Here is a 22212-nt window from a genome sequence, read left to right on the forward strand (position 1 = left end):
GATTCGCGTAAACAATCATAATGTGACGCATACAGTCGCTTGAGGACACCGGGGCTCTCAGTGTGTGGCCCAATAGGATTTTCTACAACAGGAAATACAATCTCAACGGACAAGCAAATAGTGTAAGATTGTAAACAGACTGCCCACATCTGGGCCAGCTCTCTCCTGTCCCTTTTTTCTCTACCTATCACATCGTGGATAATTCAGGCCTGGAGACAGACTTTTACTCTATCTTTAATTTGGCATGGAATGAAAACCAAATGGCAGGCTTTGACTCTACCAGGGACAATTGGTGTCCATTAGTCTGGACCCACATAGCGGTCCCAGTACCTCCTAGCAGCAGAGGCATGTGAGGATTGCCCTCGTAACAAAGAACAATGGAGGGCAGAAATAAAGTGGAAACAGCTTTTCATAATGAGGGATGTAAATCCCTGCTGTAATCTTATTTAAGATCTCAAGGGAAAAACACATGGAGAATGTTATTGCCAGGTCTGAATTTATAATTGTAAAAGATTAGTATGACTTTAGATTCTATATTTGTCTTTCCAGGCGAGATTTTGACTTTGGTGTCTTCTGATTTTATATTGTAACATTTGCATGCATGTGCTTGGCTGACGACTCTAAAGTTGCACCAGCAAAGACGAGCCAGCAGCATGACCGAAATTACAAGCAGGATCCAACTCCTGACTGTTTGATTCATGTTGTAGAAAACCACAACCGTGATTACACAGTCCAGTCAAGCTGCCCCACCCTGCCCTATTATCAGCCCAACACACACGGCCTCTTTTATGACGCAAGGCGGTACTGGCCTATGCAACTGTCACTGTACTCACCTCTTTACCGCACGGGGCTTGGTGAAGCTTTTGATAACATCTCTTTTGCATTTAGATTTCCAGATGGTAAAGGAAAACAAACCAACGTTTAAATAATAATGGAAAGAATGAAAGAAATTATGGAAAGTCCTCAGCTGAGTTTCCAACATTTGGTTCTGGCTGCTCTTACGACTCTAATGAGTGTAAGGCTTGAAGATTTTTCTATTGTCCTTGACTTAGAGTCTGAAAGTCAGCGAGTGTCAAATGTGCCTAGAGTTTGTCTGCAGTAGACAAATTAGTGAGGATGCAATGCGGCCTGATGATCAGTAATAAAACATCTCGTGTTTACAACCATGTTAACGGCTCTGTGAGGCTGTACTTGGGCCAAATGGTGCTTCGACGTAAATGAAGATCATTGCAATCCATCGAACAGTTTTTAAGACATTTCACATATAACCAAATGTAGACAAGAGAAGAAAAGTCAGGGAATCACCAACATCCTTAGGATTCAAACTCTGAGCCCCATAATCATCTGCACACAATGTCACAGCAATCCATCAAGTAGTTGTTCAGATATTTAGTCTCGTCCAAAGTGGTGGACTGACCTACATTGCCGCGTTGCTACATTTTGTTTAAAACAGCAGACTCTTCTTGAAAAAAACTCAGCGATGGTGACTGAGTTCCTCCTCGTGGGCTGTAGTTGCCTCCTGCGCGGTGCGTCTCGTCTTAACACCACAGCGCCGCCGTCACTGCTTGAGAATGAGAGGCATGCTGCTTCCTTAGACGTCTCACCACTAAGTCATCAGCCTGGCACCCCGACAACCCCTGACCCCAGACCTGTCCAGCCACTCACAACCAGTCACATCAAACCAAAAGGCGAAGGAGGGCGCCCCCGTCTGTGAACATTAGCAGACAGGAAGAGGTGGTCATACACAGACTTATTTCTTTTACACATTTGTTTATCCCAGAGTCTGTAAAGTCTGAAAGTAATCAAACACAAACTGATCATTTGGATGTTACTGCTAATATATATGACCCAGAGATAGGTATGGTACATACACACAAACACACACTTACTTGAGTCCTAACATTCTCAGATCTTACTGGATCTTAGAAAAGTAATCAATATCATGTGATCTGAAGTGTGTGTGTATGTGTTGTGTTGTGTGAGGTTATGTGGACGGAATTCCAGTCGGCATGCTGTGTGTCAAGAAAACTAGAGTTGTGTAATGTGACAGCAGCAACAGGAACATGTTGTGTTTATGAAGGGAGTACAAATTACTCTTTTGAGGCCTTTGACGAGATTTACCTCTTTCACCATGAGGATGGTTCTTAATTACCTCCACCAGTGAAGTTGAAAAGAAGTGAGATATCTCAAATAGTAATTAACTGATTGGATGGCATGTGGTGAACACGAGCTAAAGGGCAACCTGTGAAAGCTTGAATGTAAATAAAAAGACCGGGGAAAGAAATGCAGCACCCATAAGTAATTCATTCAAATTATCTCAATAAAAGCTTATACTGTCCATAACAAATCCATCATAAAAATCCATTAGTGAAGCAAACAACTTATTTTATTGTGAGGTTGCATCTTATCGTTCCTCTATGTTGTATAATTTATCCCAACCTGGCTCTAGCCAAGCTAGATTATTACTGGTGCGGTGCCCCTCTGCGGCTTGCTCATTCAGAGAGCGGGCCTGTTTGGAGCGGGCCTATTGATTGGCTCCTGGTTCTGTTTAAGGCTGCTGGGAAGTGAAGAAGACTTTGGTTGTAATGTTCGTATACCCAGAAGCCGTTGTCTGTGAAGTCTCAGCGCAGAGCCCCGCTGCTACACACAACATTATAAATATTGAACCAAATTTGATAAAGCATTCCATGGGGTCCTCAGCATAACACTCACCATGTGAGAAGTAGATCGGATGAGCAGTTCCTGAGATATTCAGAGAACACACAGACGGAGGGACAGAGATTCCTTGGTTCTCAGTTCCATGGCAATTGGGAAAATCTAAATATTGTGCAATAACTTGCCAAATTCAGGCCTTTCCCTCTTGTTTTATTCACATTTCTTGTTTTCCCTCTCTACAAGGGAACACTGGCACATCTCTGCAGTAACTTTCCTCGTGTTCTCATGGGTGGACGCAACTCGTATAGAAGAGTTATGGCCACTCGCTCACACACCAGACAGCAGACATGGCCTCTCACACATGCAAACAAATTCACAGGTTTGGGTTTTCTCACACATGTGTCCACACACGCCGACTCGCAGCTTGTCTGTGTAAAAAAAAAACGAAAACAGCCCCCCAGAGGGAAGTGGTGACGGGCTGAGAAAACGTTAGCTTTTTCCCCAGACATTTCACTGAAAATTGATTTGCTTTCTGTATCATCTCATTATGCATCAGGTCCGACTGTTAAAATGCACTCGCAATAAATCTAAGTTATTGTTGCTGTCACTTGAACACAGTCGGGGCCAGATCTCCCAGTGGGTGAATGTAAAAGTGTGTGTCTGTTTTTGTGCACACGTTCGTGCGAATGTCTTTACAGTTGGACCTTAAATCATTTCTCGGATGTTAGTTGGGTTTCCAGCTCAAGAATGTCTTCTATCCACAATAATGGTTCAAGCTGTCAATGCAATTTACAATGCTTTGTACTCAATTTATATCAAGTTTTCATTCCTACATTCTTAAATAGCCTTACTGAATTGACCGCACAGTGGTTTATTTTCCTTCACAATAGAATATGTATTTCTCCATTCCCTTGGCAGAGGCCTTAATGGTTTTGTTGTTGTTTTTTCCTGTTTTTTGTCTTCAACAGACAACACAGAAAGCTTTCCACTACTGTCACAGCTTTATGAGAAGCCAGAGGCCAGTCTTAAATAAGCTGTTGGATTTTCTCTAAAATGAAAACCACCTAAACCTTCTCAGCTGGTGACAATGCCTCCCTCCTCATCAGTGAAACAATGCCAATGCCCAGCAGCCCAGACTGAGTGGTGCATGACCTTAAGCAACAGGTGTTCTTCATTGTGCTGTAGGAAGAGGAGGAAGGGGCTGCTGAGACGAGAAACTTCATGTTTTGATCTCACCACTACAGCCAAATGTCACATTACTTATATCTTCTGAGCTGTAGTCTTTTGCCTCCGGCTATGTGTGTACACAACCAACCTGAGTCTGCATTTATTGCCTCTTCTTTGCAGTTGAGCACTAAACTCTTCTCCCCGTTATCCCTCCCCCATAACATCTGTCTCTGGAGAGGAACTAAACTGTGAACTAAACTCCACACCATCATACCCGTTCAGTGTCTTGGAAGAGGAGGTTTATTTTATAGACAAGGGAGCCGTTACAGGAGCATTGTATCATTAGAAATACTTTCTCTGGCTCTCCGTGATGCTGAGAGAGGACTCCTGGTCTGTCTGGTTGTCATTTTAGCCTTCATGCTCTGCTGTGGATCTGGGTCGCTTAGTCTCAGCACGCATACCACCAACCGCTTTAGGTAGAGACTGAAGGAGGCACATTCTTCTCTTCTTTAGGTAATCCTTTAACCATGCAGGCTTGACTTTCTTGGCCATTTATTGACCCTTTCCAAACAATGGTCTGAAGTGCGCCTGGGGAGTTTTTTTTCTCTCGCTCCAGGGCTTGGGGTTGGCATCTTGATTGATGGGCTGATTTTGTGGTTAAACATTGGACAGGACCATTCTGTCGTTGTGTGATTTAGCCTCCAGAAAAAAGGTGTATCCATTACCTCACCAAAGGAGGGAGGATGAACCAGGAAATACTCCTTCAGGGCACTTGAACCTGTCCTACTCTAATCTTGAGGGAAAATCTTCTGACACTCAGGGGTTTAAGTCTTTAAGAGGACAGCCGACTCACTCATCATCAACTATGCTGATTAACATTTCTTATTAGCATGGGAAGTTGCTCGGAAATGCTCACTTTAATGTTTAGATTAGTTTCATTAAAAGAACACATGTTTAATGGCTTCCCATAGTTTCCAAATGTATAACACCCACTGTGACAGTTTATCTGTCAATGGTCTCTCAGCTGAAGTTGAGTGTTGTGGGCATTGTCTAATGGCTTTTATCTTTTTAAAAGCGGGTCATCGCTACAACACCAGATTAATTTCAACATGAGCAAATATATTTTATATTTCTCTGGGGTATGCAGGGGCCAGACAGGGTGAGAACTGACTGAATGAATGCTGGCATTGTCTGGTGGGACACACACACACACACACACCTATGCACACACACACACACACACACACACACACACACACACACACAGACAACTACGCACACACACACACACACACACAACTACGCACAGCATCCTTCTTAGTTTTTTCTTAAAGACCCTGTTGTGTTTGAACTAAACCGTTGTCTGCTTTAGAGTTAACACATAGACACCACATCACGCTCATTTTTTCCAGCCCGATGTCTTTACAGGCTCAGTGGAAAAGCTGAATGCGCCCACTCTCGTGTGAGAGGGTGACCTTTGACTCCTGTCCCTGAGTGGCGTGCTTGTAAATGTGTCCCTCTAATGTGCTGTGTCTCGTAATGTTTCTGTCGGATGAGAAATCATCCCCTCAAAATGTCTACAAATGTTCTGAAGGGGCTTGGTCTCATGTTACCGCCTCTGCGATGGGGGATTGACCTTTGAACCGAACCTGTGAAAGGAATAGTTTGACATTTTGGTAAATATTCTCATGCGCTTTCTTGCTCAGCATTATGCTGGAACTATGCTTGTCCGGGCTGTAATTCGTATGTAAACGGATGTGTTTCGTCTCTTCAGATTGGGGGTGAAACATATATGTGACACTGTAAACAAACCACAATATCTGTGAATTTGATCATTTGAATTTTAATGCCCAGGGATGAGGATTTTCCTGAAAAAAACAATGTATAGACTGGTACAAATATAATCACTTATGGCCCACTAGAGGTGTGTGGCGGTGTCTGTATCGTCAGAGACGATGCCTATGACTGTATTTTGGCTTTTCTTTTCATTTAGTTGTGTTTTGGACATTTTTGGTTGTCAATTTCTATGAAAGCATAACTATATTGTAAGTATGTGTCTCGGAGGAAGCTATGAAAATATTGGACATGAAAAAAAGTGGAAAAACAAGAGGTGTTTGCTTTCACCGTAACCTTCGTAGGTAGAGCTTACAAACTTCAACCCTGTAACAGTGTAAATGCATTGAACAATGACAAGATGGGCATGAAACTAAGTGATGAAAAATGTACACACAGGAGGCTGAAACATGTGTAGACGCACTGTAACTCTCAGTAAGAAAGCATATATGTGTTTTTCTCTAAATGCTTAACTATTCCTTTAAGCTATTGCACCATAGTAGAGGTTTCTGATAAAAAATGCTGGCTGCTAGTATCTGTGGCATCCCATGTGTGGGCTCCAGTTCCAGTCTGTATACACCTTTGATACACACACCACATCCTCAACCGAAGCCAAAGTTGAAGAGACAAAACACAACTGTTTCAGATTTCTCGGAGCAGTCGCAGTGTGTTTTTCCAGTCTTGTAAAAGGCACCTTTTTGTGAGTGGAAAGTGGTGGAGTGTGATACCAGAGGATTGTAGAGTAAAAATAAGACGTAGGTCAGTGGGCGTATGCGGCTGTTTTTAGACATGTCTGAGAGAAAAGAGTGTGTGTGTGTTACTGTATTTTGGGCAGGAGGGAACGTGAGAGAGGTGTCGGGAGGAGGGCATGTGGGCGGCAGGGGGGGAGGAAGACATTACGGGTGATTTTCCACCCTGTCTGCACTACTTAAAATGTACACACCTTGTGTTTTTGAGATTTCCACACAACGCTGGCCTTGTCCTGAAGCTGCCCGGGAAGCGAGATCAGACATGGGAAAGAGGGTGATGGTTGATTTGGGATGCACAGGATAGCTCAGAGAAAAAGGTTGTAAAGTTGTTCAGCATTAACTCCCACAAAGCTTAACTGGGCTGTCACTGGAGATGGAGAGGATAATGGAAGCATTTCCCTCTTCATCAAAATGATATCAGCCACAGGGCAGCCACAACTACAGATGTACAAATAACAGCTCAACCATCCTGATCCAGATTAGCTCATAATGGACATGAACTGTGTTTTGATAACTTATGGATTCTGGATCCTGAGCACCTATTCTACATTCTGGGCTCCCTTTTCCGTTTAGCCCAATGTGTTCAAGTGTGTTCACTCATTTCCCCCCTTAATAAAAGCCAGCAGCTTCAGAACATGAGCAGGCAAAACAAAGCCAGAGCTATTTGCTCCAATGTAAAGTGGCATTATTATTGTTCTCCCACTGCTCTCTTGGATGTAAAGTCTCTGCCTGCCGGGGATCTTTAAGACGGATGACGGATGGAGGCCGCTGAAGGAAAGAGCGAGCGCCGTCATGCCTCCTGTGTCTATCACAGGGTCATGAAAGAGGCTTTTTAGCAGCGACAGCGGTGAGGCTTTTTCATACATTCCTTTGACATGACCTTATAGGAGGAACACGCTCTGGCCCTGGGTGGGGCGAGGACAGGCAGAAAGAGGCCACTGTGCTGAGCCGTCAGCAGGACGGACAGATGAGAGAAAGAGGGGTGGTGTGACTGAGAGGGAGGGAGGAGATCAAGGTGGAAAACGTTTACCCATGACATCATTAAGAGGAAACGCTCCTCTTATTTATTGTTTTTTCCGCAGCTTGTGCTTAACATGTTAGCCATGTTGCATATAATGTACACGCTGCTCAGCCGGCTGGTTTCCTGACTGGCATGGCACACGTCTGAGTTACAGTCCAGGTCTTGTGTTAAAGTCTTGTTTGATTTTCGCAGCAGTGCAAAAACAAACCCTTGTCTGGTTCATTTAGCTGAGATTATCAAGCGACTAATTCACACCTTGAGTGTACAGTAAAGACATTATGTGGCCTGTGTGTACAGTAAGCAGGCACTGAAGCAGCTTTTTGTCCATCAAAGCTACCGAGTTAATGAGACTAAAGACTTACGGGTGCGTAATGGAGAGGTTCATTTGTAGAGTCTGTAATGTTTTCCTGTCCAATTACCGTCCGACATGCATCACAAGCGCCCTTTGCCACCACAATGTCGTCTCCATCTTGTCAAACCGACGCCTGATTGGATAGGGGGGGGGTCTACATATTGTCTTTATAGAAGGGGATCTTTCTGTGGACACACTCAAAAACCGACATAAGTGGTTTTCCAGACTTCCAGGAATTTCTGAAGTTCCTTGAATCGTCAATCATACTGCTCGCTGTGTGCCTTTTTGAAACGATCCAGAGTGGAAGGAAGTGAGGCGCTCGCCTCATGGGGAGGTAATAAGCCATTTAGACAAACTTTCCTACAGTGAGTTCCTCGTGCCAGGCATTGGTGCCAATACCTTCCCCTCAGCGTAGCTGCTGCAGCAATCCCTGGCAATAAAGAGCTATGTTTGATAGGCAGGGGGCCTTTGCAGCTTTACTCGCCGGGCAAAAGTATCACTAATCTGACTACCATTTGTTAATGATTTACAAGTATTGTGAAATGTTGTCAATCTTCATTCTATCCAGATGCTCAAATCAAAGCGCCAGCCTCTTAAAGGGCCATATGTCTTCTCAAGATAGAAACTTGTTAATTAAATGGACCTAGAAGGTGGAAACCAAAGAGACGAGTAGAACGACTACTGTGCGTTCCATGTCGTGATTCAGTAAGTTGTAACAACTGATTTTCATTATTGATTATTCTGCATAATATTTTCTATAATCTGTATTCTTCTATAAACCATCAGAGTGAAAAATGTTCATACGTGACCAAGAAAAGCAGCCCTCACAATGTTTGACATTTTTGCTCGAAAAAGTAGTTGCTGAGTAATATTATTTGAATCCTTGCAGCTATAATGAATACCTTGAAGACACCATGGGCATCAATATCAAAACAATACTTTGTTGATGCCATACATACCTTTTTTTTTCATTTGGCAAAAGCCAAATTACTCAAACTTTAAATTGTGTTTAAACACAAGCAGCTGAATATTGACAACCCACAACTAAATGTATTTCCTGTTGCGTTTAGATAAACTCAAATATGAACGTTCTTCTCTCAGCTTAAAGTTCCCCCCGGATGTTGTGTCTAAACTGAAGTGTCGGACTTTGTTATGTCTGTTCTTAAACCAAAGACAGATCATTATGTGGTTTACTCGCTTGTTTGGGGGATAAATACCTTTATGACGAATATGCCTCAAACCCTCCCCCTTGTGACACAAATATTGGTTTAGTGACAGCAAACTTTGCTATTGGTCTGGTCAGGAAAAGGACTACTGTGTTTAGACGAGAGTAAATATCCTTCCCATTAAAACACTCCCTGGATCGGTACAAACACACTCAGTGCTCCTTAGACAGATGGGCGGGATGTTTAGGGCCCAGCGGTGCAGCAAAGATGTATTTCCTTGTGTTTATAAGTCCATAGATTTAGGATTGGTAGGAACTCCTGGCAGTTATTATCCGTCTACCTTTCGTTCAGATTTAATCTTATTTGAGGACCAGCTTTATTTTATTTCCATCCCTTTCCTCCAACTGTTTTTACAAGCTCCGGTTGAGCTGAATGTTTTTTTGTTGTATGCCTGATAATGTGACAGTTCCTCCGCAGCTGTAAGACATTGACCTTTCTGAAGCAGACACCACCTCTCTCACTTTACTGGCCTTAAAACCATTATTGGCTGCTCAAGGATGCAGTTATCACGCTCGCAGGTGGTTCAGCGAGAATGTGTTTAATGCAAAGTGGTGCCATACTGTATTGTAGGAAGCCAGAAGCCAGGAACGATTTAATGCACATTTTAAGGAAGGGTCAGTCAAGATGTAGCATGCTAAATGGTTTATTTGAATGCAGCTGTAAGATTTAAGTAATTAGCAATGATGTGAAGTTCAGTATAAAAATGGGGGTATTCTTACAGGCACCAGTAAGTGATGGAATGTGATCTAGGCATTTCAATTTGATGAATACATCAATATGTGTTAAGGCTCATCAGATGCTAAAAATGTTATCCTCTGTTTGCTGATCATGAGGTCAAGTGAATAAGTCATGTACTCGGATTATGCGCCTGTATACATTTGACTGGCCAGTGCATTGAATTGTCAGATGACTTTGCATTGACTTGCAGCAAAAATGTATACATGTTCAACCCTTTTATGCTGAAGCCCTCTGACTTGACACTCGGTGTGTCAATGCAGTAGTTTCATTCAAGTGAATCAGGGGTTTTTAATTAGTTTGAACACGGGCTTAAGGCGTGGTCTCAAAACGTAAATATTTGTAGAACATGTTCCTCAACTGTGTGGGAAGGTAAAAGCTTTAATAGCTGTTTTGAACACTTGAAGGCCGCCATATTATTTGTGATGGCGGTTACAGCACACATATTCTGTCTTTTTCTGTCAGGTCTTTAGATGGTTAATCACACAAAAAGTGACTCCTTACTCATCTCTGCACATTTGGCCAATCACAGCGTGAAGTAAGTCACACTGTCTGTTTCGATCAGTTACAAACATTGTCGGACGCAGCTCCATCCCCAAATCCTACATCAGAAAGTTGTGTGTGAAGCAGGATTTCAGTCACTGTTACATAACACAAGCACTTCAGTTGGAGCATACTGAGCCCTAAGACTTGCACAAGAGGTCTGAAGAACTCTCTTTAACCTTGACATCCGCACTGCACATGGAGGCCTTCTGATTTATTGCAGATGTACTTGTGTCCAGTGTTAACCTGAATACTGACCTCTATCAACTTCACAAGAGTTTCCTAACCTCTTAGGAACTTTGGGAACTCTTTGAAACAGCTTGGCTCTCAAGTATACAGGACTGCGGTTGCCAGGTTTGACACTCGTTGCCAACTCCTCTCTCACTGTTTGTGTGGCAGTTCTGCTTCTGATAAGCCATCTGTGTAACTGTAAGATACGTGCTTTTTGCCATAACTTCATCTCTGCATGTCTGGCGCCAGCCCAAGCTTATTTACATACCTGAGGAAAGCATGCAAAGGAACATTTGCCTTGGCAGTCCTCAGTGCCCACATCAAGAGCACATCTCTCGGGGCAGGGCGGTCCTGCAGCTCTAACACAAGCTGCTGTTTTGTGAGGAGGGCAAATTGAGGGCTCAGACTGAGTGGTAGTTATTCACCTCTGCAGGTGCTCCTTTGAAATTCATGTGAGAGGAAAAATGTACTCATGTGGTACAAGATGTACACAAGGTCTGCCTTTAATGGCGGAGTTATAGCATTGCTGTGTTTTTAAATCTTGTCCAGTTTAATGTCAGAATTCACCGATAGAGTTCAAATCAAATATGTTGGTTGACCTCAGTGCTAAACAATTTCAGTGTCTGTAATTTGAGCAAAGTCACGTGCCAGTAGAAAATAATTTTAAAAATATATGTTTAGTTCATCCCTATCCTTTCATTCCTATGGAGAGAAGCAGAAGGTTTTCACAGAAAACAACTTACTTTCCTAGTATCCATTTTCTCCTCTGTGGCAGACGCAGGAGAGACAAGCCATTTTGATTTACACGTACACTGCTGTTTCTAGGCTGTTTGGCTTTCCATGACACTTTAGAATAATGGCAATCTCGCTTTACATCCATGATTGATATCTGCTCCGTCATCCTGAGGGGGTGTTCTAACCTTTCACTCCGCTGTGGTTGATATACGAGCATGTGTTTTCAATTCAGAATGTCCGAGCTTGGACCGTTTTTGACAGTTTGGTACAGTCCTCGGACACCAAGAAATCCTCCATGTTGAATTATCCGTCTCCATAAAATAGTGACCACTTGTTGGCGTTGTTCAAAAATATGGTTGTAAATCTATTCTCACCCAAGTGGATGAGTCTGTCTTGCACTGAAAACCCCAATAGATCTGGTCTTTTTTCTTCTTCGGTTTAATTGGATGTATTTCTTTTGACTTGTCAAATAGAAATTTAAGGTTGTGTCATGGCTTAATTTGATATTTTAGTTACTTTCAAAATAAACGGTCCATTAGGAATAGTCTTAGCCATGACTGTGAAAATCTTATGATGGAAGAGGAAAAACACAAATGTTAAAGGCTTTCCCAGATTTTGGGATGTCTATCTCAGGACAATAGATTTGGCTGTGGCCAACCACAGCTGTGTTAGTGCTGGGATGGTGCACTATGGCGTCATTCCCTTCTTCCTCCAATAAACTGGCCTGAGCCAGGTTGTCCCAGAGGGGCTGAGGGCAGCCGGGGCCAGAGGAGGTGGAGGCAGGTCGGTGACTGCAGTCTGACTTCCCTCTCACCTCTTTACTGCTTTGTACATCACAAACGCTGTTTCTTTTAGGTCTGTGTGAGTCTGGATTAAACATATCAGCAGATGACTATCATTCCGACAATCGTGTCTTTAAGGAGGAAGTTCTCTCCGAATAACCTTGGGGAGCCTTTTTCAGGAATGCAGAGGCAGAGGACACACGATGTGTACTTGAGGCTGCGCCATCTGTTAGAGGGAAAAAATCCAACACTTGCACAGTTTTCGTCAGCGATTTAATGCATTTCACATTTTATTCTGTGCTCAAGTGTTGCAACTGAGTTTTTGGTTTACTCACTTTGCTCAACGTGCATTGGGCAGTCTGTTTCTACTTGATTGAGCCGTCACATATTCTGTGTTTGGCCAGTAACCAATGTGAACAAGAAAGGCAACATGATTGATACATCATTCTTAATAAGGTTATTGTTTATATAGTTATTTGTCAAGTAAATTTAAGGTTGTTAAGCCTCCGCACTGGTGACGGCCGTGGCCGCAGGTTTTCAGTCTGGTCCATTCTTGTGAACGCGATTTCGCAAGAACGCCGGGAGGGACTTTCTTCAAATTTGGTGCAAACGTCCACCTGCACTCAAGGATGAACTGATTTGAATTTGGTGGTTAAAGATAATTTTGACCTCTCAGAACACTTTTGGGCCATAACTCAAGAATGAATACACTAATTCTGACAATTTCCCACAAACGTCTAATAAGATAAAAGGATGAAGTAATGACAACGATGGAAACTGTGGGGGCATACAACATTGAGGAACAACTGTAATTGTAGTTTCTATCTGAACTCTGTCCCTGCTGTTACATACAGTATTTCATAAAACTAGTAATGCACTGCATATGAATAGACAAGAAGACCTAATATTTGCCATTCACCTACCCTAATCGTCAAGTCTCCCTGTGGCTTCAGCCGGGTGATCTGGTGAGGAATGCATTCACTTCAACTCTTTGGCCTTTTACGGGGAAATAAGCATGTCCTGCCGGGCTTTTCTCTCTTGCCTCTTCTGCTACCACATTAAAGAGACCCAATTGTGTCTGAGAGGAGTCATTCTTTATGAAGGAGTAGGTTGTTTGTGGGAAACATAATTTAATCTGCTTCTATCAGATCAGTTTGTGTTTTATGAAGTATTGTACAGATTAAGTCTATTGTTTTTGTATCGACGGGGGTCTGTACAGCTGTGTGCAGATAAGGCCATTCTGCTCTTGAACTACATATTTTCCAAATCTTGAATTAATGTGGGATTTCCCAAGCTTTATCTTTCTGATTTGCCCCATGAAAACAAATCAAAAGGCACAAAGGTTTTCATAACAACAAATGTCTTTCCTGGCCAAAATGAATCAGTGCCGAGTGGCAAAACAAGGGCCGAGTGTGTTGAGAAGCCAGTTGTGTTTTTGTCGTGGCAGGCTGACCTTCTAAACTGTGAAACAATGGGATCTGTATTACAGTTGCACCTGTTGGGAACATGAAGAATTTAAACAAAAGCAGTCGGGTGTTTCTGAGATTCTGTTTTGAGGTAGTAATGCAGCAAGAGATCCTTCACAAGAGAGCAAGCTGTGTCTCCAATCAGGTTTGTTTTCCCCTCTCTGAATCTGGCTTTTATTTCCTCAGCATGTCATTCTCCTTCGGTTTCCTGCTTAACTCACGTTTTGTTCTTTTCAGTTATTGTCAAACGCAACATAACTGTGGCTCAGAAGTTAGAGTGGATCGTGTCCTCTTTCAGAAAATCGGCAGTTCGATCAACAGCTCCTTTAGTCCATGTGGATGTGACCATGGCCAAGACACTTAACCCCCCAAATTTCCGCACCATCCGTGTGTGAATAGGTGTGAATGTTAGATAGTCCTGATGGAAAGGGAGATACAGGGTTGTCCAACTCAAAATGTAAGCCAAAGGGTGTATTAGCCAACCATCAAGAATGGACACAAAAAGGCAATGGTCTACATAAAATACAAATGGGAAGCAGTTAAAGATTCAAATAACAGGAAGAATGGTTTCAAAGGTGTGAGACACAATGTATGTCCACAAACTCACTAGAATGGAGGGAATTTTGCTGGCAGAACTTAACCCGCTTTTTCATTACACTCAAAATAATAAGCAGGCAACTTGCTGCACAACCACAATGTTGGAGGCCGTGTGGGAGCATGAATGCTGAGCACTCGCATATTTTCCGGAACTGCACAAAGATGAGGCTTTACTGGAAAAATGCTCATGCTGTTGTTAAAAACATTTTGTGATACGAGATCCTGAACACGTGCCCTGGGATGCATCTTGGGAACAACACACATGTGTTGTGATGAGAGATGACCTCTACTTGGCTAAAGTTTTATATGCAGCAAGTCAGAACATCGTTACCAGAAATTGGCTTCATGTAAATGTTCCAAAACAGAAATTGTTCACAATATCTTTGTTTCTTGAAAAGTTGACGTACCGTCTGAGAGTCAGGGGGAATACATTTAATAGGAACTTGTATAAGAGTTGTGACACCGACCAAATGAATGCCTAATTAAAATATATTTGTATGAATATGAAAGTGTTTCCAGACAACTACTTAATGTTATATATATATATATATATATATATATATATATATATATATATATATATTATTTGCATAACCTTATGTATTATCTGTGTAGATATTGTGCTATTCAGTTTATACCTTTTGTAAAAACCCTATTAAAACGAAAAAAAAGTGGAAAAAAGCCCTCCCATCAGTGTATGAATGGGGGAATGACATGTAGTCTAAGAAGAAATAGCAGATTTAAATGAAACGATGGCTAATAGGTATGTTAAACTGTTTCTCTCTCTCTGCCTATGTTCATGGACCTGTGCAGTGAAGGGCTATTGTATGAGGTCGTTGTCTAAGGCGATCCATGTTGAGGCTTGAGCATGATAAGGATCTTATCTGATAAGGACCGGGCATGTTTGGATGTTCCAGTTCTTCGAACATGATGAGTTTCTAAGGAACAAGCGCGTGTTAAAGCAACAAGAAACTAGCGGGCACCAGACATCTGGGATCTCTGAAATAAGCTTGTTTTTTTAAGTTATTTTAAGGCTGACGCACAAATTCAGAAAAATATTAGTTGATTGATTAATGAGTCGATCAAAAGAAATTAATTAACAACTATTTTGATTGATGCATTACTTTAGTCAAGCAAGATTCATTAATTCCAACTCCTCCAATAAAAGGATTTGCTCATAATTTTAAACTGAATATCTTTGGGTTTTGGACATTTTAAAACTTTTGTACTCTTTTCTGACAATTTATTGACGGAACAAATATTAAATTAAGAAAATAATTGGCAGATTAATTGAAAAATCGTAAAACAAATAAATAAAGTATGGTAAAAACATGTAACTTTTTAGCATAGTAATATACTAATTGTGGCATAAAATGTTCCTATTTGCTTCTTGTCTGTCACAGCATACTCTACTGTTTTTATTCTAAGGTCCTTTTGATGTGCTTGGTTTAGTTTATTAGTCAACCAGCTGATGTATTACAGCTGCTGTCTTTCATCCTTTTCATCTTTCAGTCTCTGTCTGCACTGTATCCGCATCACTCACAAACACGCATCAACATTTCCCTGCCACTTAGTGTTCCTCTTATGGTGCCTGCAACTGTCTCTTTTCTCATGTGTTTATATTTGATACATTTCTGTGAAAGAGGATGTGAACCCTGCGGCGAATATTTTTTTTTAATACTCCCAACATCAATCAAGTTGATGGTTTTGAGGGCAGCGACCTCATTCACATAAACTGCAGTAAAGACGTATCTCTCTAATGACAAGATGTGGGTGGGAACAGTGCGACATTTCTCTGTTTTCTGATTAATCAAATGGAAAAATATTACTTATTTCAAGTGGATTCCAAATTACTTGCACAAGAATTGATTTATAGGAAACGTTTGAATGCACCCCCGTATTTTGGCGAGTGGTCTGTTCTTCCTGCAGTAGCGGCTTCAGAAGAACGCCTCCAAATTATCTCTCTGATTTTCCACATTTCTTTTTGATTGTGTTGGCAATACTTGGTAAACACGTTCCTCTTGCAGTTACAAACTCACTAATTTGACCTGTCATGACTTTGTTTAGCTAACTTCCTCAACTACACAGTAGAATTTGTGCCTTCAGAGGTCAGTTATTATTATTATTAATTTATAGCATCGCTCTTTCTCTCTCTTTCTCTCTTTAGTTGAAGCAGCCTGACAAGGCGGCGGCGGCAGCTCACACTTATTTCCAGGCCAACCCAGAACACGTGGAGATGGGTCAGAACCTGGAGCAGTACAAAGACCTGCAGGGCGTGGAGGAGGATCGCTTTGTGGACCGAGAAGCTCGGCCTCACCAGGTAAGCCAGGGAATATTAATATGCGAGTTTGGATACATTTTTTAATTTTTTTTTTACTTGACTTGTTTTATCTCTTTCGTGACTCTTACCTGAGCATGTTTCAGATCATCTGTTTGATCTTCTGTCACCTTTGTTCAAATCAGGCCAGAATGTCTGGCAACTTTTTCTACTTCACATCTGTCTACTTCATGCATTTCCTAAAGGGAAAAGTACAGCTGTGGTCCCCATATGAAGGGACCTTTGCGTTAATGGCCCTCTGAGCTTAATGACTGGAAACTCTTCAGTGCTTGTTGCGGTGAAGCCCTGAAAGTGTTTTTTTGGATCCTTTTTGCTTTGATTCTTTTACAATCTCTTTCTCTATTGTTTCTTCATCCTCAAGTCAAACTCCTATGAGACACAGAACCTTCTGGAAGAAGTCATTCATACAAACTGTACCTCAACTAAACTTTGAAGCATGGCTGATAACTTAAGTTATTGTGTGACTCTAACTTCCTTTTACTTTCCAATTGAAAGACTGTAAATCCATGTACATTACATCTTATTATAAATGTATTCAGGGAGAATCCTTTCTGGAAACTGTTCAGGTTCACCCACCCAACGTCTCTTCTGTTTATTCTAAACAAATGACTATTACTGCTGCAGGAAACGTGATGTGTGCTAGAGGCCTTGTAAAAAGAATTTATGAACAGTATACATTGGCTTTTATAAAACTGTCAAAGATAAATACCTACCGGCATATCATAAAAAGCTTTGTTGCACACCGCAGGTCATAAATACTCATCCCATCGTTCCTAACTTTCACGATCCTCCGTCTCTCCTCACAGCGCTCCTTCGCAGCAGCAGGGATCTTGTATGATAAAGGGGATCATGAAGGAGCCATCGCTCTGTTTGAGGAGGCTTTGGTGGAGTATTATAAAGCAGACTCGGAGTGCCGGGCCCTTTGTCAGTGGCCGCAGCGGTTTGATGGCCATGACTACCTCCGCTACCGTTACAGCCTCCATGAAGTCGTATCAGGTAAGCGCCAACATCTTAACAAGTTTAATCAAACAGAAAACGGTTGACATGTATCCTTTCTGCATGTATTCTCAAGCAGCACAAAACATGTCCATGAGCTGCATAATGTAAATAACCAGGGAAATAATAAGGCCATATATATTGCATTTAAATCCCAGCATAAACATAGACAGGATTTGCACTTTGGATATGATTTGTTAGTGTAACCAGCTGTATTTATTCTTCACAATGGCAAAATTACAGAAATAATGAACTATTTATCCTGCACGTTTCTAATTGGAACCAGGACTTTCTTGTTTAGGTTCTGGTTTAAATTCTTTACACCCTCTTTGTGTTATGTTCCCAACAACATGTTGAATCCGATATAACAGCTGGCACTAATAAAAATAAGAAAAACATGCAAATTGATTAAGCAAAACCGTAAAATTGCATCGAACATTGGTTCAAGGTGTTTCAGTTTTTTTATTGTAGCATAATAGCATATTTCAATATTTTATTGCTCGTTTGAACTGATGCTTGTTGCAATGCAGTAGAACGTTGCTCGTATGGCCGTTGCCTTCTAAGAAACCCTGCCCTGTGTTTTCTGTTGATTTGCAAATGCCACATTTTGTGTTCATTTTTAGACACCCCGCCCTCCGACAGTGGTTTCATAAATCCAGTTTTTAGTTGATTCTAAATGACACTGCTTAGTTGTGAAACATTTCATTAACTTGACGTGACCGTTCCATTAACCAAGCTGGGCTTTGTTGTGGTGAGATGGAGCCTGTGGGACGCTTACACAAGACCGAACGACACCCTTCATGCTCATTAGATGATCAAATCTCTCCGGCAGTGGCCTGGCACTGGATGGCAGTTGCCACTGGGTCAAAGGGCAGACGGGGGACAACAGCCATAAAAAAGGCAGCTGTGTCCAAAGGAGCAATATACAACATTCATAGCATTAATATAGCAGCAAACAACTATTTTCTACGTAAATATATGGAGGAGTATTGTCTAGCTGAGTATAGAATGAAAACCCTCTCGGTCTGTGTGTTGTTGCTTTGTTGGCGCAGCCGGGCCAGCGGCGCATGTAGTGCATGTGAGTGCACGTGAGCGTACCCCACTAGCTAGCTCCCGGCCTCCGCTCTGCCCTGCTGTCATATGGCGGTTACAGATGTTAATGCCGTCCCAACCGACAGCATTGTGGTGGAAGCCTAGCGCCCATCCTTCGGTTCCCCGTCGGGTAAACACTGTTGGTTCCGGTAGCACGTACCACAGTTTGTACTGTTTGCTGTTGTGTCAATAGAAATGCTCGCAATCTCATATTATGCCCTTTAAATTATGGATATGTGTTTGACTGTGGCTCAGCCGACTGTAGCACAGTGGTAGACCAGGGTAGCCCTTCAATTAGAGAATGGGCGGTTCGATCCCCCGCTCCGCTAGTCCATACCGATGTGTCCTTGGGCAAGACGCTTAACCACAACAACCCTGTGGTGTGTGAATGGCTGTGAATGATTACATAGTCCTGATTGGCATGTTGGCCCCTGTCATCAGTGTGTGAAAGGGTGAATGATGACATGTAGTGTTGAAGCGCTTTGAGTTGTTGAAAGACTAGAAAAGCGGGATACGAGAACAGTCCATTTAGCATTCTTCTTATTAAGGTTTTGCATTGGAAATATAGACTGTTGGTGCATCATGGATGCCGAGTGGTTGAGAAGCTTATCATATACTGTAATCATAACTTTACTGGTTCAATTCTGGCTGCAGATGTGTTACATGTGTCTCCCTTTATTTCTTTTTATCTCTCCGGCCTTGAAAAACAGAAAAGAAGTATAGACTGTTAGTTACAGTCAAGCTTTGATTTATTTGATTCATATTTATTTTCATCAGTCGCCAACCTTTTCCTGGCACTCTATCTGTAGAAATACAGAGATTTATATGCCGGTGCTTTGGCTTGAATTTCTTGGAGATTATTAGAGGTGTAGATATATGTGTAACTGCAAAGTCTTCAGAGCAGATTCATATAAATCGTAGCAAAGCCAGTCTGTGGTAAAGACAAACACAAACAAGGGACATCGATATCTGGGTTCTCATTTATAACCGTTGCATATGGACAAAACGGGGCCTGAAAAAGATGTACGACACTTCACACGCAAAAGTTGTGATCTATTAAAACAGACTCGAGAGAATGTGAGCACCTGTACAGAAAGCGCGAAGACGCGATACACAGGAAACTGGCGACGGCGATAGTGAGGGGGTGAATTGAAGCCAGACTGTAGAAATATATGTCACACATTTAATTTTCACTTCATATCACATGTTACCTTGCACTTATATATTCTCTTTATCATAAACAGTCAAACCAACGAGTGTTCTTCTTTTCGGTGGTTGCCGTGATTCACCGTAAAGAACCATTGATCAAAGGCTAATTTTTATGCATCAACATTTAAACTTGTCAGAATATTTTTGCCGTACATGCATTTCCTCGTATTCCAACATTAGTGTGGATCCTACGCACTGTTTTACGAATGAGACCCCTGGTCCCCTACACATGTTGCAGGATTTGATCCCACAGACTTCCTTTAGTTGTTCATTGTTGTATGGATTACCACAGCACTGGGGGCGGAGGATTATTGAATTAGGTAGAAAACTGCATCCAGCTCTTTTACATTCAGCATACATTCCACATTTTAGGATTTATGGTTTAACCTAGAAATATTATCTGAACATTGACATTACTTTAATAGACGAGACCACTTTACAGACCCTTGGGAATCACTAAATCCGACTTATGATGTTAAGACATGGTGTGGAAGACCTGTGGCACAAACCAGAGCCTGCTGATCCAATTTTGAGATTATTTAACCTCCACCGTATGTTTTAATAAATTCATGAATATAATCAATCAATCGATAACATGCAGATCCAGATGGAAATTATCAAACAAATCGGCACATTAAGTAACTGTACACAGTCTCTTAGAAATAAATCAAATGATGAAAAATGAGTAAGCAATAACTCAAAGGAAGATGCGGCCGAGCCTCAGTTAGCGCCGAAGTGTTGAGTGATATTCTCTGAGTAAGACTGTGTTCAGTTACAGCTCTGGAATTTGGTAGACATGCTCTGCTGCTGTCTTTGACAGACCAGAAAAATTGCCTGAACCAGAGCCAGAGCAGCAGAGTGCATCCAAGATGCCACTGACTCACTACAAGACTTCTCCTCTCCCTCTGTCTCTCTTTAAAGGAACTTTCTGGTATTTTGTTCGTGTGTTTTTGCTTATTTATCACACAGCAAATGTTGTCGTTGTGTTGAATTCCAGTTGAATACGTGGATTGTTCATTTCATTCATTTTGGTGCTCTCAGTTTCTGGTTCAGAGACTTCCTAACTTTGTTCGTATTTAAACTTTCACAGTTTCTTTGTTTTCATTGTTTGACAGCATATCTTGTTAATGACTGTTGACAAGTTTAACTTCAGGTTTGAGAACTTCCTACCAACACCTGAACACATCACCTAGTACCCTTTTCTATGCACAGTCCCTGCTTTCCGTTACAGATTTCAGTACATTTATGTACACAACAGTGGTGTAAATTTGACCAAAGTCGTGCGCTGATTGTTTGCTTTTTTATATATTTAGAGTAACATGCAGACTAATACCCGCAGGACATAAAACAAAAAACATGTCTGCCTGAACAGTGGGGGGAATGCATTAATCACCTATATATGGTTTACAAAACTGCACCTCTCCCAGTCTCCAGTGCTCTGTTTCGTCTCTCTCTCTCTCTCTCTCTGCTGCTCTCTGTGGCCTCAACAGAGCAGCTCGATGACAGAGGTCACTATAAGACGGTTAGTTCAGCCCAGCCGCCACTGGCTTTCATCTGGCTGTTACAGAGGGGAGCCTCAGCGTTAGTTAGTGCCTCTCCAAGTGTTAGTCATACAGTTTAAATGAGCAATAACAAGCACTACGCTAACTTTTATGTGCTGTGATATTATGTTGTTTCGTTTAAAAAATGGTGAGCAGCCAATAACTATCTTCCTGCAGAGAATCTGGCCTTTTTGATGTGGAGGGAAGCGTGTATCCACAACAAAGCACCAGATCATAATAACGCAATTATACTGTTATACAGACACTTCTTCTGTGGTCAGTGGTGCTCCTGACGACACGATGCCGGCCTTTCTCTCTGGAAGTTGAGGCGAGTTTTGTGCAGTAGCCGCAGCTTAATTGCTGACAAGTGTGCTTTGTCTCAAAAATGTATGGCCAGGTTGCATAAACACAGAAAAGCCGGCTAATTAACTTTGGTCGCGTTTTGTTTGACTTAAAATCAGGCGGATTATTTTCCATAGCACCACTCCAGTAGAGTCTGTGATTATGATGTTTATTTGTGTTAAGATGTACGTTTGTCTTTTTTGAGAGTAATATAATTTGATATGCGATTCAAACAAAAGAGAAAGTATTTAATTGAATGACTTCCTCGTGTAGTGGTTTGATTTACTGAAGAAAAAATAAACTGCTTTCCAGCCCTTGATTCTGGCCTAAAACATTTCATATTTCTGCTCCTCTGAGACTCTTGAAAAGATTGAAACGGACCACAACTCTGCTGTCTGGGTTAGGAAAGTAGCGCTGCAGCTGCTCAAGAGTGACCTCACTGTACATTCACCCTCACAGAAAACACACACACACACACACACACACAACAATGCTATCATCCACTCTGATGGCTCTTCTCTTGGGGCTCGACATAAGGAAATAATATGTAGCACCTTGTGAAATCTGTTGATCCTCAGGTGGTGATGAATCCTGTTTGTTGA

The 22212-nt window shown here is 41.8% G+C and overlaps 1 protein-coding gene across 1 annotated transcript in view; it reads left to right on the forward strand.

Moving 5' to 3' along the window:
- Positions 1-22212, forward strand: part of p3h2 (prolyl 3-hydroxylase 2) — a gene marked incomplete at both ends in the record, with an annotated part of 54021 nt that overhangs the window by 22062 nt on the left and 9747 nt on the right. Inside the window, 2 exons of the mRNA XM_079221143.1 lie at positions 16260-16412; positions 17237-17426. Of these exons, the coding sequence (XP_079077269.1) occupies positions 16260-16412; positions 17237-17426 (343 nt within the window). The remainder of the gene's footprint in view (positions 1-16259; positions 16413-17236; positions 17427-22212) is intronic.

Source organism: Taurulus bubalis, assembly GCF_910589615.1.
Source record: "Taurulus bubalis genome assembly, chromosome: 7".
NCBI lineage: Eukaryota > Metazoa > Chordata > Actinopteri > Perciformes > Cottidae > Taurulus > Taurulus bubalis.